The sequence below is a fragment of the Lotus japonicus genome, chromosome 6 (assembly GCF_012489685.1).
Source record: "Lotus japonicus ecotype B-129 chromosome 6, LjGifu_v1.2".
Taxonomy (NCBI): domain Eukaryota; kingdom Viridiplantae; phylum Streptophyta; class Magnoliopsida; order Fabales; family Fabaceae; genus Lotus; species Lotus japonicus.
Window position 1 is genome coordinate 45782952 of NC_080046.1, and position 16891 is coordinate 45799842.

At 36.1% G+C, this 16891-nt stretch overlaps 2 protein-coding genes across 3 annotated transcripts; one reads left to right on the forward strand and one right to left on the reverse strand.

Moving 5' to 3' along the window:
- The first annotated feature begins 945 nt into the window (after positions 1-945).
- On the forward strand, positions 946-9595 carry LOC130725408 (uncharacterized). Its single transcript, XM_057576642.1, has 13 exons — positions 946-1011; positions 1369-1923; positions 1997-2075; positions 3500-3586; positions 3746-3904; positions 3984-4067; positions 4154-4294; positions 4366-4599; positions 4683-5121; positions 5228-6153; positions 6244-7323; positions 7713-7850; positions 7929-9595. The coding sequence occupies exons 1-13, from the start codon at positions 946-948 to the stop codon at positions 9593-9595; spliced, it is 5655 nt and encodes a 1884-aa protein (XP_057432625.1).
- A 2026-nt stretch (positions 9596-11621) lies between these two features.
- Positions 11622-16732, reverse strand: LOC130723957 (glutamyl-tRNA(Gln) amidotransferase subunit A, chloroplastic/mitochondrial). Of its 2 annotated transcripts, XR_009014405.1 has the most exons (11): positions 16083-16732; positions 15302-15613; positions 14974-15153; positions 14739-14833; positions 14532-14607; positions 14301-14378; positions 13920-14013; positions 13796-13845; positions 13152-13265; positions 11931-12100; positions 11622-11840 (listed from the first exon to the last, which is right to left on the reverse strand). XR_009014405.1 is itself a non-coding variant. In XM_057575105.1 (10 exons), the coding sequence occupies exons 1-10, from the start codon at positions 16665-16667 to the stop codon at positions 12008-12010; spliced, it is 1677 nt and encodes a 558-aa protein (XP_057431088.1). In that variant the 5' UTR covers positions 16668-16732; the 3' UTR covers positions 11844-12007. The 2 variants fall into 2 exon arrangements, 1 of the variants encoding a protein (XP_057431088.1); XM_057575105.1 differs by lacking the exon at positions 11622-11840 and having other exon boundaries at positions 11844-12100.
- Positions 16733-16891: the final 159 nt, after the last annotated feature.

Consider the following 16891-nt stretch of genomic DNA (forward strand, 5'->3'; position numbering starts at 1 on the left):
TCTATTTTAGGCATAATATAGGTAATGATTTGGTTTTCAGGCCACAGCACAAGATTTGGGGAAGAAATCTTCTTGATATATGCACGAAAGGACATAATAGAGTATATACCAGATTTGGTAGTTGCACATATTAATTAGGATTTAAGTCTGAAAAATGGCCTCGGTTTAGAGTTATTTCAAAAGTCTTTTTGTGCTGGTTTTGCATGTTTTCGAATCTGGATAAATAAATAAAGTCAAAAGCAGTTGGAGTTAAAATGTCATATTGTTGTGTTTGATATCATCTTTTAACAATGCATGGGTTAAATTGTGCAGATTTGAAAGTCTATAATTGGTAGATAGATTATTATAGAGTATTTGATACTTAAGCAATTAAATTTATAATGTAAATGAAGGTGATCTATACATGTAGATATTTTATTATATCTGACGTTGTTTTAGGAGCTTTTATAATCTAATACAATGTGTTAGATATTTAGGTGTGAATGTTAGTAGTTGTAAAATTGTGTTTAAAATTTGATTTCAACCGTTTATAAGAAATGTATTTCAGTTAATTTTGGAAATAGGAGCTGTCAAATTTTAGTGGAAAAGTATAATGTTGTACACTTAATTGTTGTGTATTTTTTAATAAAAAAACTCTTTTTTTTTTCCAGAATGAAATAAGACTTTAAGCAGGGTTTTTGTGGTAACTTTTTATGTAGTAAATTTATTATTTTGTAATTTATATCTATTGTGTTAAAATTATTTTGAAATTTTGCTATGAAATATTTTATTCTCTAAAATACAATATGTTGGCCAAAATGTACACGTAGTCCTTTTAGTACCCAGCTTAAAGTTTTCTATGTGAATACTTTACTATAAAAAGATAGTTTGAGTTATGGATAAGTCATACTTTCTCTGCTTTACATTACCTGCTCTTTAAGTTTTTCCATATCATTTTGAAAGAACATGGTGCATGTAGAACCAGACGATGGATATGTTAACAGTGTTGGGATTTTTCTGCATCCTGGGGAAGTATGGTTTTTTCTTTTTCTTTGAAAATATTTGGTTATTGATCTTTTGTTGAAAAAAAAAATCTTATTAACTTTTATATATTCCATAGTTTAGTCATGAGTTGTTATTACTCTTTGTTGGAACCTTGACCTTTCATTTCACGCTAAAATTTGTAATCTAAGAACTTTTTCCTTATAATAAGTTCTAATAATGGTAAAATTATTCAGATTTGGTTTCAAATTATGTTTGTTGTGTCAGTTAAAACCATCAATTGTGGTAGTATGGCTCTAGGTTTTTTTGGGTATTTTGTGGATCATAATAATCCATTAAGTCTATAACATATTGAAACAAAATTCTAATGTGAAATATTTGATATAGGAGGTAGCCAAGATTGATCTAAGGTATGCTCTTTCATGGGATTATTTGCTGGAGGAAAAGTGGTACCTTGAAGATCCTCTACACAATATCTTTGTGGTTGAGTTCAACAAAGACTTAAACAATCCTGCTCTCCAAAAAGGTTGGAAGTCACTGTCAGAGTTCTATGGTCTATCAGGAAAACACTGGTGTATGTTGAAGATGGTTGTTCCATGTCATTTTCACATGAGCATTTCTGCTGAAGCTGGGGGAGAGATTCTGTACTATCGTATGGAAGTGCCTGATTCACCACCGTTGTTTCTCCCAGAAGATGTGGACCACTTTTTTGCTGACTTTTCACCAAGCATTGATGAATATTTGCCTGAGCTTCATCTGGATCAAGTTGTTCCAGAAGTGAACTCATCACCGGTCTCTGTGCTGTGCAATGAAGTCCTTGATGACCAGGTAGTCCCGGAGGCTTTGCCTGCACCAAATGGGCTGCCTGAAGGTGTTGTGCTTCAATACCATATGGGTTTAAACAGTACTATAACCCCCTATAGAGCTTATGGGAGTCAGTATGTAAGTTTTTTTTTTCTTCATCATTATATTACCACTTTATGACATAAACTGATTCTCATTTTATCTGTTGCAGACCTTGCCACGTAGGGTTGCGCTTTATGTTCATCGGCACGGTCTTGAGCCCTGGGTGTTAAGAGGGCCGTCTGGGATCTGTATCAGGGTTAACGTCTTGCACCGAACCAATGGACGTCACACGAAACTTGGCAAAGGGTGGCGGAAGTTCTGTAAACTTCACGGTGTTCTTCCGGGTGACAGGATTACTATGAACTTTACAGACGGGGTTGCTAGGCTTATTGATGTTGTTTTCGACAGATAGTTGGTTATGGTGGTCCAGAGGTTATGGTCTCAATTGTTTTGTCTGGAAAAGTGTTTTGGCGGGAAGAAGTCCTTTTCAAAATCTGGGTGGTTTTAACTATTGTGCTTTAATGTGTAATTTGTGTTTTCTAAGTTCAGTTGTTTGAACAATGTTTAGTCCTGCATTCTGTTGCAGATTTATGTTTAATGGCATTGTAAGATAAGTTATCTATGTTCTGTTTCTTTAAGGAATGAAAGTTTCTTCTTTGTGTTCTACTGCAAGATGTGATACTGTTGAGTTTATTCATCCTTATTAATAGCTGGAATGAATGTCTGAACATTAAGAATGAGTGAACAAAGTGTAAGTTATTTTAAAAGTTTTTATTTTAACCTAGCATAATTGATTATACTCTCAGATGTGGCAGGAGGGGAGCATTTAAATTATACCTTTTTTTCCATGAAGGAAGTTAAATTTATTTGCAGAATTTGTATAATGCCTTATATTAGTGGTTCATATATTCTCATATGAGTAATGATATATACACACCTCATTTTTTAAACACTTCATTTCCACATATTTTTATTTCTATCTCTCTCATCTTATCATCTATCACATATCATATTTTCTCTCTTTTACTTTTTCTTTTCTTCCTATCTCTTTCATCATTCCACCTCTCCACCTCAAAAGAGAGGTGTGGATGAAACATTACCCATTCTCATATAACTGATTGTAACCACAGTTCTGTGAGTGTGTTAAATTTTGCAAACACTTATTAATATTAATTTGGTCATATGTACCTGGGCACAACATGTGTTTAATGTCTTGGTTCTATTGTAGAGTACAGTAGGCTACATGTGCCTGACTATTGGAAGGTTCTGTGCCCAATGGCAAAAAATTGTATAAAGTTCATTTTTTAACAAATATTGTAGAGCTCATCGCATATGTTCCAAACATGAGCTTATGCGAAAATTTATCCAACTGAAAATGGTGTTGTAATGGAGAATTGATTTACATTTATTATCTAACTTCTTTAGTTGGAGGTAGTTCTTTAGTTTACGGTGTCAAAGAAATATTGTGGTTTAAAACAAGGGAATCATGGAGTTTTCTAATCAGCCTCTAAATGTTTCGAAGATGTCTCAGAGCAAGGTAGAGTTATATAACTAAACATTCAAGTTCCTAATGAATTGTAATTATATAAAGTGTGTTATATGCATCATTTAATTTTGGAATGAATATCTAATAGTAATCATTTATATAAGCCTTTTATTATTTCCCATGTAGCTAGGAGTAGGAGGAAGCAATTAATGGCAAGGAAGAGGAGTTCTGAGGAAATGTCTCAGAATAAAGCTGGTAGTAGTAGTATGGAAGGCAAGTTTGTGAATATAGTTATAATTGTGTAAAGTGTTGCATGGGTAGTTTATTTGTTATATTGTTAAGTACATTTATGGGATATTTTGATATCTTTCAAAGCTGTCATGCTATTATTTGTATGGTGATATAGATGTTTTTCTATCATGTGTAAAACAGTTACAAAGGTGAGGAAGAATTATTCAAGGTCCCCTCTGTCAGATATTACCAACAACTTGACAAAAGGAAACGGTTTAACTTTGAGCGCAAGTGATTTGGGTAGTTCTGTGAATGGCATGTCATTCAGATCCACTGTAACTTCTACAAGCAGGTTACTTGGTAAGTTTGATAGTGTTGTATCTATATCATTAATTTGAAATAGGATTTAAAAAATGTTTTAGAGGTTGGTATATTGCAGGCAATGGATTTTCTCAATATAGGTTATCTTCAACTCCGTTATCCACATCTCCAGGTGGCATCTCCAATGTTGTAAATAATAGTGGTTAGTTTGCAAATATTGGTTAAGAAAATTTGGGATAATATTTATTGTAATATTCTGATAATTTGGGTTGTGATTTCGAATTGCAGTTGATTTTAGTGAGAAAAAACGGCAGTGTGTGTTTGCAAGGGCTAGGAGATTACATTATATAAGAAGTAAATGTAGGAGCCATGATGCTGGTAAGGAAAGATTGGTAGCTTTGCGTAAGGACAAAACTCTTTGCAAACAAGGTATTTATAGGAGAACCTGTAATCGTCATTTGGCTGCCCGTGAGACTGATTTTGTATACAACTGGTGGTAGGTAACAATTCAAAGCGGTTGAATATAAAGCAACGATATGAAAGGAGCAATGTGAAGAAAAATTATCTGCATCAAAGATCTGACTCAAGGCACTATATAGGAAAGTCATCAAATGGAACCGTTGTTGACACTACTTGCATAATGGGTGGCTCTGTGCGTGTTGGATTAGGAAATGACTCAGCACCTTCAGAGTCACAGTGCTTGGATCAACTATATCAAGACTCTGAGTTATTAGGTATATTTTGTTACATTGAATTTGACAGTTGTTATTTAAGTATGATTAATTTTTTTTAAATCTGTATTTATATGTGTGTATAGATGAGATAGACCTTGGGGATGCGTCTTATACATGTCGTTATTGTGATGCTCACATGTGGTACGAAGAAAGAATTGCTAAAAGTAAGCGGAGTATAAGACCTGAATTTTCGCTGTGTTGCATGAAAGGTAAGGTTGTGTTGCCATTGTTATCTAAACCTCCCTTGGTGTTATACAATTTGTTACATGGAATCGATCCCCGAAGTAAACATTTCAAAGATAACATTAGAGCATATAATAGTATGTTTGCTTTTACTTCAATTGGTGGAAAAGTAGAATCTGCTGTGAATAATGGTGGAGGTCCACCTCAATTTGTCTTGAGTGGTCAAAATTATCATAGAATTGGGACTTTGCTACCTCAAGGTGGGCAAGCGCCAAAATTTGCACAGCTCTATATATACGATACGCAAAATGAAAATCTGAACAGAATGAAGCCTTTCATGTAAGTGTAATGAATTATAAGCTTCGTCCTTTGGTTTCTTTGCAGCAAATTATCACTTTGTATAGGTTGGACTTATTTTATTATTTTTGTTTTTATTGATGTGCAGTGATGGGAAGAAAGGGGACAAGTTGGATATATCTTTAGTGAATGATCTTAAGCAAATGATTGATGAAAACAATATACTTGCGAAGACTTTTCGCAAGGTGCGAGATTATGTAATGTCTAATGAATCAACACCAATTGCCTTGAGACTATTTCGAAAAAGAGGAAAGGATCCTCGAACCTATAATCTTCCTACATGTGATGAGATTGCAGCGCTTATTATTGGTGACTTTGATAACATTGAGGTTGGTAGAGATATTATTGTGAAAAAAGATGGAGTACTTTCTCGGATACATGAAACTCATACATCATTTATTCCATTACAATATCCATTGGTATTTTCTTACGGGGAAGATGGATGGCAAGAAGATATTCCTTTAAGTGGTGTATCCGCATCTACTAGCACTAGGTTGAAACCTCGCGTGACATTGAGAGAGTTCATAACATTTAGGATTCAAGAAAGAGATTTGGAGCATGGTAATGTTCTATTATGTAGAAGGCTTTTTCAACAATTTTTGGTAGATTGTTTTACCATGATTGAATCTCAAAGACTTTCTTTTGTTCGAAATAACCAAAAGTTGATTCGAGCTGATTTCCTAAATGGTATTGAAGAAGCTATGGATCGAGGAGAAACTGACGCGGGTTCTTTGGGAACACGTATTGTATTGCCGTCATCATTTGTTGGCGGAAGGCGTTATATGTTTGATTGTTGTCAAGATGCAATGGCAATTTGCAAGCGATACGGCTATCCTGATCTCTTCATCACTTTTACTTGCAATTCTGTATGGAAAGAAATTGATAGGTTTGTACGAGCAAAAAATCTTAGACCTGATGAAAGGCCCGATATATGCTGTCGGGTTTTCAAGATGAAATTGGACCATTTAGTTAGTACTTTGAAAAGTGGTATTATTTTTGGACCTTTAGATGCAGGTACATCGCATTTCTAAAGCCATTTATTATTTTTTAGTATTTTTTAGTTAGCAAATTGTGTGTTTTTTTACTATATTAATTTTGCTGCAGGTATGTACACAATTGAATTCCAGAAGAGAGGTTTACCGCATGCTCATATCCTACTATGGTTGTCAAAGGACAACAAGTTAGTAACAACTTCTGATATTGATAAATGCATATCTGCTGAAATTCCTGATCCTATTTTATATCCCAAATTGAACAAAGTTGTTTGCAATTATATGTTGCATGGTCCATGTGGACGTGAATTTTTAAAATCTCCATGCATGTCTGAAGGTAAGTGCACCAAGTTTTTTCCAAAAAAATTTCAAGAAAGCACTGTTATTGATGAAGATGGTTATCCTTTGTATAAAAGGAGAGATACTGGAATTTATGTTGAGAAGAAAGGTATTCGCATGGATAATAGTTTTGTTGTTCCTTATAATCCTCAATTATTAATGCTATACAATGGTCATATCAATGTTGAATACTGCAACAAATCTAATGCAATCAAGTATCTTTTCAAGTATGTGAGTAAAGGTCCTGATCGAGTAAATTTGGAGATTACCAATCAGAAAGAGGATGGGTTGGAAATTGAGGTAAAAGATGAAATTAAGCAATATTATGACTGCAGATACCTTACCCCATGTGAGGCTGTTTGGAGAACATTTAAATATTATATTCATGTCAAGTGGCCTGCTGTGTTGAAGGTGACTTTCCATCTTCAGAATAATCAGAGTGTTTGTTTTGAAGACAATGATAATTTACAATATGTTGTTGAAAAGGCTGCTGAAAAGGACACTATGTTTATAGCTTGGATGAGAGCAAATGCCATGTATGAAGAGGGGAAGGGATTAACATATTCCGAGTTTCCATCATATTTTGTCTTTGATGAAGATTCTCAATCATGGCATCCTAGGAAAAATGGATATTCTATTGGGAGACTCCAATATATACCTCATGGAGTTGGTGAATTATACTACTTGAGAATTCTATTAACTCGCCAAAAAGGTTGCACCAGTTGGGAAAGCATTCGCACTATTGAAGATGTTGTGTATGCCTCTTTTCATGATGCGTGTTATGCATTGGGGTTGTTAGCAGATGACAGAGAATTTATTGATGCAATCATTGAATCTAATGATTTGGCATCAGGTTAGTAGTATGTACTCCCTCCGTTCCTATATAACTGATACTTTAAGGTTGTGGCACAAATATTAAGAAGTAGCAATTAATATTCTTATTTTACTAAAATTACTATCTAACTTCCTATTATACCCTTTATCTCTCTTATCAATTCTAACTTTTCAATTTTCCTACCAACAATAAATGAAGGACACAATTGATAAAGTAGCATTAATGCTCTCTTGAAATTGTAAAAATATCAGTTAAATAGGAACAAAAAAAAGAACCAAATTAGTATCAGTTATTTAGGAACGGAGGGGGTACTATTTTGTTATAAATGTTGTTTTATTAGTATTTGATTATATAATTAGTAAATATTGATGGTATATAATATATATTAATCCACATTATATTTACAGGCATACAACTACGAAAATTCTTTGTTATGTTGCTTACAACAAACACAATGAGTAAACCTGAATTTGTGTGGGAAAAGTCTTGGCGGATTTTGTGTGATGGTATTGTTTATGAAAGAAGAAAAAAACTACGCCTACCTGGTGAGTTTTGCACAATGAATATGTGTGTTATCATTTTTTATCTAACACTAATTAGATATATGCTTATTTGTTTTGTAGATCTTCATATAAAAGATGAAGATTTAAAAAATCTCTGTTTAGTTGAATTGGAGAAATTATTGCACTTAAATGGGAGGTCTCTAAAAGATTATCCATGCTTACCGTATTCTCAACTTTTTGATGATTGTCAGTATGTTAACAAATTTATAGCTGATGAATTGAATTATGATAAAGTTGCAATGGCAAATTTAAGCAACTCATTACTCAGCTCATTGACCGAAGAACAACATCAGATATACAATGAAATAATGAAAGCAGTGTTGTCTCAATCTGGGGGTCTTTTTTTTCTGTATGGATTTGGAGGCACAGGAAAAACATATTTGTGGAACACTTTATCTGCTGCAGTTAGGGCGGAAGGGTTGATTGTATTGAATGTTGCTTCGAGCGGTATTGCATCTTTACTTCTCCCTGGGGGGAGGACTGCTCATTCGAGATTCAGTATTCCTATATCTATAAAAGAATGCTCAACATGCAATGTAGCACAGGGTTCGCTAAAAGCAGAGTTGCTCCAGAAAACAAGCTTGATAATATGGGATGAAGCACCAATGCTTAATAGGTTTTGTTTTGAAGCATTGGATAGGACTATGACTGATTTGATGAAGTCGTATTCAGCCGTTGATAATGATAAGCCATTTGGTGGTAAAGTTGTTGTTTTAGGAGGAGATTTCAGACAAATTCTTCCGGTTATTCAGAAAGGAAGTCGTTGTGATATAGTTAATGCCACTATCAATTCTTCTTATTTATGGAAGCAATGTCAAGTTCTTAGACTTACAAAAAACCTTCGGCTTATGAGTTCTAAATCTCCTGATGAACATGTTGATATTCAAACTTTTGCTGATTGGTTGTTGAACATTGGGGATGGGAAAGTGAATACAACTAATGACGGGGTTTCTACCATTGAGATTCCAAATGATCTTCTTATTTCCTCTTGCGACAATCCTTTACAGAGTTTGATTGATTTTGCGTATCCTTATATGTTGCAAAGTCTTGAGGAAAAAAATTATAAGTTCTTTGAAGAAAGAGCTATTCTAGCGCCCACTTTAGAGAGCGTAGAAGTTGTTAACAATGAGATGCTATCCAAAATCCCAGGGGGTATAAAAGAATATTTTAGTTGTGATAGTACTTGCAAGTCTGATGATAACTCTGAAGTTGAAGCTGAATGGTTTACCAGTGAGTTTCTGAATAACATTAAATGTTCAGGAATACCAAATCACAAGTTGATTTTGAAAGTTGGGGTTCCTATTATGTTGTTGCGTAACATTGATCAGGCTGGAGGTCTCTGTAATGGTACACGAATGATTGTCAAAGAGTTGGGAAAAAATGTGATTGTTGCCAATGTTGTCTCTGGGAAGCAACTAGGGGAGAAAGTACTTATTTCAAGAATGGATTTAATACCAACCGACTCTGGTTTGCCTTTCAAGTTTGTAAGGAGACAATTTCCCATATCTCTATGTTTTGCAATGACAATTAATAAGAGTCAAGGTCAAACACTGTCACATGTTGGATTGTTTTTGCCAAAACCAGTATTTACGCATGGTCAGTTATACGTTGCTTTATCAAGGGTGAAGTCTAGGAAAGGTCTTAAAGTTTTGATACTAGATGAAGATGGCTCAATTTCAAAGGTTACAAAAAATGTGGTTTACAAAGAAGTATTTGATAACGTATAAATATCCTTATTCAGCAATGTGTAAGTTTTTAACTAAGATATATTATAATCGTTGAGAAAGGTGATTCATTACTCATTTTCGTCTATTATTGTTTTTGGCAGGATCATTGGTGCAGAAGAAATTTGTGCTGGCCATTCCTCTTAATATGTCCATAATGCTGTAGTGTTATTTTAATAATCATCTTATATGTAAAATTATCATAACAATGATACTCACAGTTGTTGTTAAAATTGAATCTGTCAGTAGCTTCATTAGTACCTTGCTTATTCATAACGAATTTGGTTTTACATGTGTGTCTTTAATAGGTTAAAATGTTGTTAAATTATTATTATGAACAAAAAAATTCTTTGTCTGAATGTCAATAATGGGTAGGAGACATATATCTCAATTGCTAATTTTGTAAGAAATATTTGGCCCTAATTAGGAATGAGTGGAGAACAACTGAACTGGTAGAAATATGCAGTTAGTGTCGTAGTTAAACATAGGGCCCCAAACCTTTTTTGCAGATAAGCACAAAGTCCGGACACTGTACATGATCAGGGCAAATTTCAGGTTCGACGCATTAATGTTAAGTTTATAATGCATTTACTGGTTCAGCAATATTGTCAAACACTTTATAATGCAACAGATCAGACCTGGTATGCTTCTGAGAAAAAGACGCATTTAAACTAAGTTTGTCAACTGTCAGAAGTAATTGTTTATTGGGACTAAAAGAGATAGATGGTATGATGGCTCTGACAAAATGGTATCCTAATCCTAATTTCTATCAAGGGAAAAGTAGTAAAGTCTAGGAAAGGCTATGGGTGGTGCAATCGAAATAGAGGTGACTATGGCATAGCAAGGTCTGAGATACGTGGCTCGCGAAATACCACTTATAACGCTATTTTAACCATTGTGAGTGCATATTTCACTCATTACCATCTCTTACAAGCACTTTTGCTTTCCAGCAATATTGGGACTGCTGAATCCATCTCTTGGGCAGATATGGAGATGATACTCTAGGTTTCAGAGATTCCATTGCCTTTGCTTCCCTACCTGAACAGGTTTGAATAGAATTAGCATGTAATTTAGTTTTGATTGATTATTGTTGGTGTTGAAAATCAAATGAAGTGTTGTTTAAAACTGTACAGGAGGTAGCTTTGGTTCACCGCGAATTTGCTGCTTATTTTGAAAATGAACTTATCACGGAGTGGAAGTTGTTTGATCCACTTGGAAAGTTGCATTTGGTATCATATGATAAGAATTTGGAAAAACCACATTTGTTTAATGGGTTGATGGACATTCGCAAGTATTATTCATTGAAGGGTTTGAACTGGTTTCTCCTTAAGCACCATGGTTTATCAAACTTTTCCCTGTTCATCTACAATGAGAGGATTGAAGAAGTGTGCTACATTCCTATTCCCCCCTTACCGGTTATAACGCCTGTCATTGCTGTTAACAGTAATTCTGGTACAGTGAGCAACCAGCCGTATCCAACCCCAGAACCAACCATTCAAGCGAACTGGATTTTTTATCCATGCTTTTTCACATGCAAACTCTCTTCAAATCAAGCGACTGGGAGTCAGTTGGTAAGGTTTAACTAACAACTTTCCTTTTAGATATTATATAGCTTTTCTAAATCCTGTTATCCATTGCAGAATGTGCCAGTGCATGTCTATGAATACCTTCGCGATGTGCAACTATACAAATGGGTTTTGAGAGGGCCTTCTGGAACGCAAGTAGATTGCACCATACTTGGCGTGCCTGTCAGGAAATATGCGAAGTTTGGTAGGGGTTGGAAAGCATTTTGCAACGCACATCAATTGAAGGCTGGGGATGTGTTGTCCTTTTTTTTAACCAGTGAAGCTATAGGTGTTGTTGATGTTCTATTCCACCATTAGTTGTGACACAATGGTTGGTACTCTTCAGGCTCACTGGCTTATTAGTTAGTTGTAGGAAGTGCTTTCTATCGTTTGTTGGACAACTGTTATTTAAAATTTGGGTTTCTGTAATGTTTAATCGACAATGTTGCTACGTGTTTATTATGTTTGAATGAAAAATGTTTGTTTTGCTACTATCTGTGCATAGTATTAACCACAAAATCTAACCGTGCAAAGCACGGGTGTAGATACTAGTTGTTAACCATAGCTGGTGAAATTCCCCATCAGCTACTTGAAAGGTCATTCTGCACATAATGAGTGAACTTTCAAGCACACTGAACATAGTTTCTGCCGTGTGACGACTGAGGAAAACATGAGTATATAACCTGTGTCAAGAATCAAAATCATGTTCTCCTTAAATTTACTATTTTGAATCCAACTAGCACATTCTGAACAATCTAAAAATACAAAAATACCTGCTTCTGCCAACCACATTACATGAAACTAACGAAAATATTTATCAATAACCAAGATGAAAAATAAGCCCTTATTCTCAGCATGCAATGTTATCCGCTACAATTGGTGGAACAAAGCTGCCATTTCCAAGAGTTTGCTCAAAGATATGTCCCACTCTTAGCAGTTCTCCCTGCAATTAAATTCCCAGCCATAGAGTTCAGTGTCAAAAATATAGTCCTGCACATTATCTCATGCAAAACTAGTAAGAAAATGCATAGCACATTTTATTTTTTGTTTCAGTTAAAACATAGCACTTATTTCACATATATTCATTAGACATTTTATTCCCCAAAACCCTAAGGCCCAAATTTTGCATTCAAAATTATCAGTGCGACCAGCCAACCACATAGCTCACTTTCACCATATAGTTTTTTTTTAATGCAAAGGAAATCATACTGGCAAACTGTATCTTCCGTTAAAAATGTCGAATGGTCTTAGCTCAAAACATCCCTAATTTTTATATAAACAAGAAAATTAAGCAAATAGGACAAAATAGTACGCTTGATCCACATGTAGTTCAGAAAGTCTTTACTAGCAACTGTAGCAGACTAGCAGTAGCAAGAAAATACCTTTGTGTTTCCAGTTTCAATATTCTTCCCTTTATAGATTTGAAAGGGTTCCAAAATCCAGAGTGACATAAAACAAAGTTCTAAATTACTTTTTTTCTTAAAAAAACACATGCCAAAATACAAGAAGTTCATAATGACAAGTACTTTGTTTGATAATGATAAGTATGGGTAACGGTATGTACAATACAAGTCATAAGGGGTGTTTGAAAGAGCTTTTTTGAAGCTTGTTTTGACTTATCTTACAACATACCCACTTGAGTAGGTGTTTTCAATACAAAATTCATGCATATGACATAAAAGCCATGCTCAAACAAATGAAGAATTTTGGAATAAGAACCTTTGAACCGCCCCAGAGAAAGAGAGGAAAGAAACCAAAATCAAAGGGACCAAATTCTGCAGAACTTTACATTAACCCTAACCCTTTAATGTCCTTATTTTTCGATCCATGATTTTATGTAGTCATCTTCAAAATAAAGCCAAAAATCTTCTATACTATCACCATCTCCCTCTTTCATATTTGTAAGAAATGAAGACTAACAGTTAGAACGAAACTAGAGGCAACATAGAGAAATTCAATCGACAAGAAGTCCAGTGCAGTAAGTAGGAAAGTACCTCATCAAATGCTCCACCAATCATTTGTAGGCCAACAGGAAGGCCTGCCGAGCCGCCCTCAACAAATCCACATGGCAAAACCAAGGCAGGTAGTCCAGCTAGGTTAACATTTACCTGTTAAAAGAAACACCAATGAACAAGGGCAAACAGATGTAGCTAGAAATGAAACTTCAGACAATACACACAGAAGATGAAACTCTTAACCATTGGGTGCATCATTGCATTCAATGGTGACTTAATTCCATTTCCACTAGGAAATTCCCTTGTGGAGCGACTAGAACTGACAACATTATATACTTGCCACATGCTGAGAACAAACTCATGCAGTGCAACCAACCCTGCAGTTAATGATTAGCGAAGGCCATTCTTGGACCAGTTAGGTTTAGTATCTAAAACTTCTTGGACCAGTTAGGTTTAATATCTAAAACATAACCTACAATTTTAACCAAATATGATCACAAGCAGATTCGTGGTCTGCTCAAGGGCTCACAGCTATCCAAGCTTTATTTGAGCTCAGTGGAGCTGAAGAAGTTCAATAGCATAAGTCTAAGTCTAAGACCACGTACTGACACTGTTAGTCTGATTCACATATTATAAAAAACTTGAGACAGAAATCTAGCTAAAAAGAAGAGTGAAATACTTACGGTCATGATGTCACCTGCATACATAGCCAAAGGATCGTTTTTCTTTTCACCTGGAAAATAAAACAATTAACACAGCGGGCACTAATGCACAATAATGAAAAAGCAAAGAGATGTAGATACTTACCGATTTTATAAGCAGCAGAAGGAGCTGCAGGGGAAATCAGAATGTCATTTTGACTCAGTGCCTCCTTAAAGCTATTCTTTATTATGGTTCTCACCTGTAACATAACAAGCAAATATCTTGAAGATCCTAAAACACTGGTGTCCAGATGAAGATGAAACGCAGAACATTGATATGCCAATTTTAAGAAACGAAGCAAGGTTTTATTTACCACAGAAGTATCCCTGTTTAGTTACATAACCTAGAAAACAAAACTGAACATAAATCATGTAAAGATTAAATCTCGAAGCTCGGAACTTCTTAAAGTAAAAACAAACCAGTCCTATGAAACTTAATTCATGGCTATTAGGTTAAGAGTGAAGGCATAGATCATGTTAGTAGTACCTGCTGTGCCCGCTTGTAATATGCATCATAGTAACCAGCTGAAAGAGCATATGTCCCCATCAAAATTCTCATTTTGACCTGAAATTTAATTAGAATTGAAAGCGTTCATAGTTTATACATTTCTTAAAATTTTAATTCAAATAAAGTTGGACATTTCTTTATACATTTATATATAAAGCTAACAAACATCTTTAAGCCCAACTGGAAATTAAGGATTGATAAGGTATGTACCTCAGAACCAAGTCCTTTAGCTCGAGAATCTCCATAAAGAGAGTCTAGCTCATCAGCATAAACTTGGTTTCCATACCTAAATAGATAAAAAGGCTCGACAGGCTAAGTGGGTCTATCCATGAAAATAATAAAGAACATAAATGAGTTATTATGGTGATTTGTGTGTATGTTGAATGGAGAGGGTGGACAGGAGAGGCATCAGCTGACCTAATACCATCATAGCGTGACAAGTTGGAAGATGACTCAGACAACGCAAGGATATAGTATGCAGGCAATCCAAGGGAAAAGGATGGCAGTGAGACCTGTAAGTTGATGGACTAATGAAACAGACATACTAAGGATATAAACTGTAGTAATATAAATTGGTAAACCTACTATAGAATAGAAAAAAGTTATTATGTGGTTCAGAATTATAGATACAGTCTTAAATGATGCAAAGAACCTCATTCACAGAGCATCCTAATTCCTCAAAATGCAAAGCAGCAGCACGAACTGCGGAAATTACTCCAGCATCTACACCCTCGTCAATAGTTTCACGGATCAGACCAACTTTCAGTCCCTTCAAGGGCTTACTTTCCAAGGAGCTTGCAGGGACAAAATTAGATAGAAAGTTGGGTACATCCTGACAAAAGGAATTATTCATTATTAGAAACAAATTGGCTTAATAACAAGAAATAAATATACAATTGCAATGATTTCACCAATTACCCATCTTATTGAGAAACTAGATCGTCACTACGATTATATCACACATGGTGAAGAACTCATACCTGCTTACTTGAGGTGGCATCAAATCTATCATGACCAGCAATAGCATGAAGGAGAATCCCCGCATCAGCAACCGATGAACCAAAACAACCAATGGCATCAAGCGATGATGCATACGCCATGAGTCCAAATCTCGACACACGCCCATATGTCGGCTTCAAACCTACAACACCACAAAATGACGCTGGCTGCCTCACGCTTCCACCAGTATCACTTCCCAAAGATACAACACACTGCCTTGCAGAAACTGCAGCAGCTGATCCTCCTGATGATCCTCCCGGCACCCTAGAAACATCCCATGGGTTGGCAGTCACCTATTGAATGAACATATGCACCACCTGAGTAAACCAATCCCAGTTATAAATAAATAGGCGATAAAAGTAACAAAGCTAGAAACCAAACACAATAAAAGCCTAGCCAACCCACAGGAAGGGCCACTCCACCATGGCAGTTTCTCATGGCGGTTTTTTGGCTTTCCGTCATTATTTGTCATGTATGGCGAGATTTTGGCTTTCTGCCATGACCCGCCATCCGCAATTAACAACACTGATATCAACACACTTTGTTTTTATTTTGTAATATCCAAAAAACAAAAATTAGCAAACATCAATGCAAGTTTTCACCATGTCATTCACTGAGACAAGTTTCATTTATGTCATCATTTTCTCTACCAAACAAAGAGGCAATCAATCAACAACTCAACTTCTAAACACATAAAGTCATCTCCTATCACATTCATTACTAATAATACAAACTGGGCATTGACCAAAAGAGAAGAAAAACCTGAAATGCAGAGGCTTCAGTGGTGCTACCCATACCAAACTCATCTAAATTGGTCTTGCCAACAACGATGCCACCCAACTCCTTCACTCTCTTGACAGCAGTGGCATCGAAGGGCGGGCGGTAACCATCAAGGATACGGGAGCCGCCGGTGGATGGCATGTCAGCAGTGCAGATATTATCCTTGACGGCAACAAGGACGCCGGCGAGAGGGCCAGGGTCTTCACCAGCGGCGATTCTGGCGTCGAGGTCACGGGCACGGGAGAGGAGGGAGTCGTCATCGGGGAGGTGGAGGAAGGAGCGGAGGTGGGGTTCGGAGAGGTGGAGGCGGGCGAGGTGGGAGTGGACGAGGTCGGTGGCGGTGAGGTGGCGGGAGAGGAGGGAGTGGCGGGTGGAGAGGATCTGGGATTGCGGCGGTGAAGTGGTGGTGGTGGTTGGGGATTGGTGGTCGGTGAGGGAAGCTTGAGGGAGAGTGGTGGAAGTGAAGTTGAAGGTGGAGGAAGGGAGAGTGAAGGGGTTTGAGGTTGAAGGAAGGAAGGAGAAGCGTGAGAGAGAGAGGGAGCGAGGGGTTTGAAGTGTGGATAGCATTTTCGTTTGCGTTTTCCACTCACCACCACTGTGCGAGTGTCACTCACTCTGACTGAACCAATGATAGAGTGAAACTGATATATACTGTTCGTGATGAATTTACTCAAAGACAATGATGAGTAATTTACTCAAAAAAAAATGTCAAAAAGGCAAAAGAAAACACCATAGGTAAACTACGTTCGGGTGAAACTAATTCCTATAGCATGTGCCGAGAGGAGATGAAT

Coding starts and splice junctions, on each gene's coding strand:
- LOC130725408 (XM_057576642.1), top strand. CDS start 946: ATGGTGCATGTAGAACCAGACGATGGATATGTTAACAGTGTTGGGATT. Junction 3,587..3,745: donor TGGTAGTAGTAGTATGGAAG/GCAAGTTTGTGA, acceptor TGTGTAAAACAG/TTACAAAGGTGAGGAAGAAT. Junction 7,851..7,928: donor AAAAAAACTACGCCTACCTG/GTGAGTTTTGCA, acceptor TTTGTTTTGTAG/ATCTTCATATAAAAGATGAA.
- LOC130723957 (XM_057575105.1), bottom strand. CDS start 16,667: ATGCTATCCACACTTCAAACCCCTCGCTCCCTCTCTCTCTCACGCTTC. Junction 15,614..16,082: donor CTGAAGCCTCTGCATTTCAG/GTTTTTCTTCTC, acceptor TTCATTCAATAG/GTGACTGCCAACCCATGGGA. Junction 13,266..13,795: donor ATGCAGGTGACATCATGACC/GTAAGTATTTCA, acceptor TTCTTTTAACAG/GTAAATGTTAACCTAGCTGG.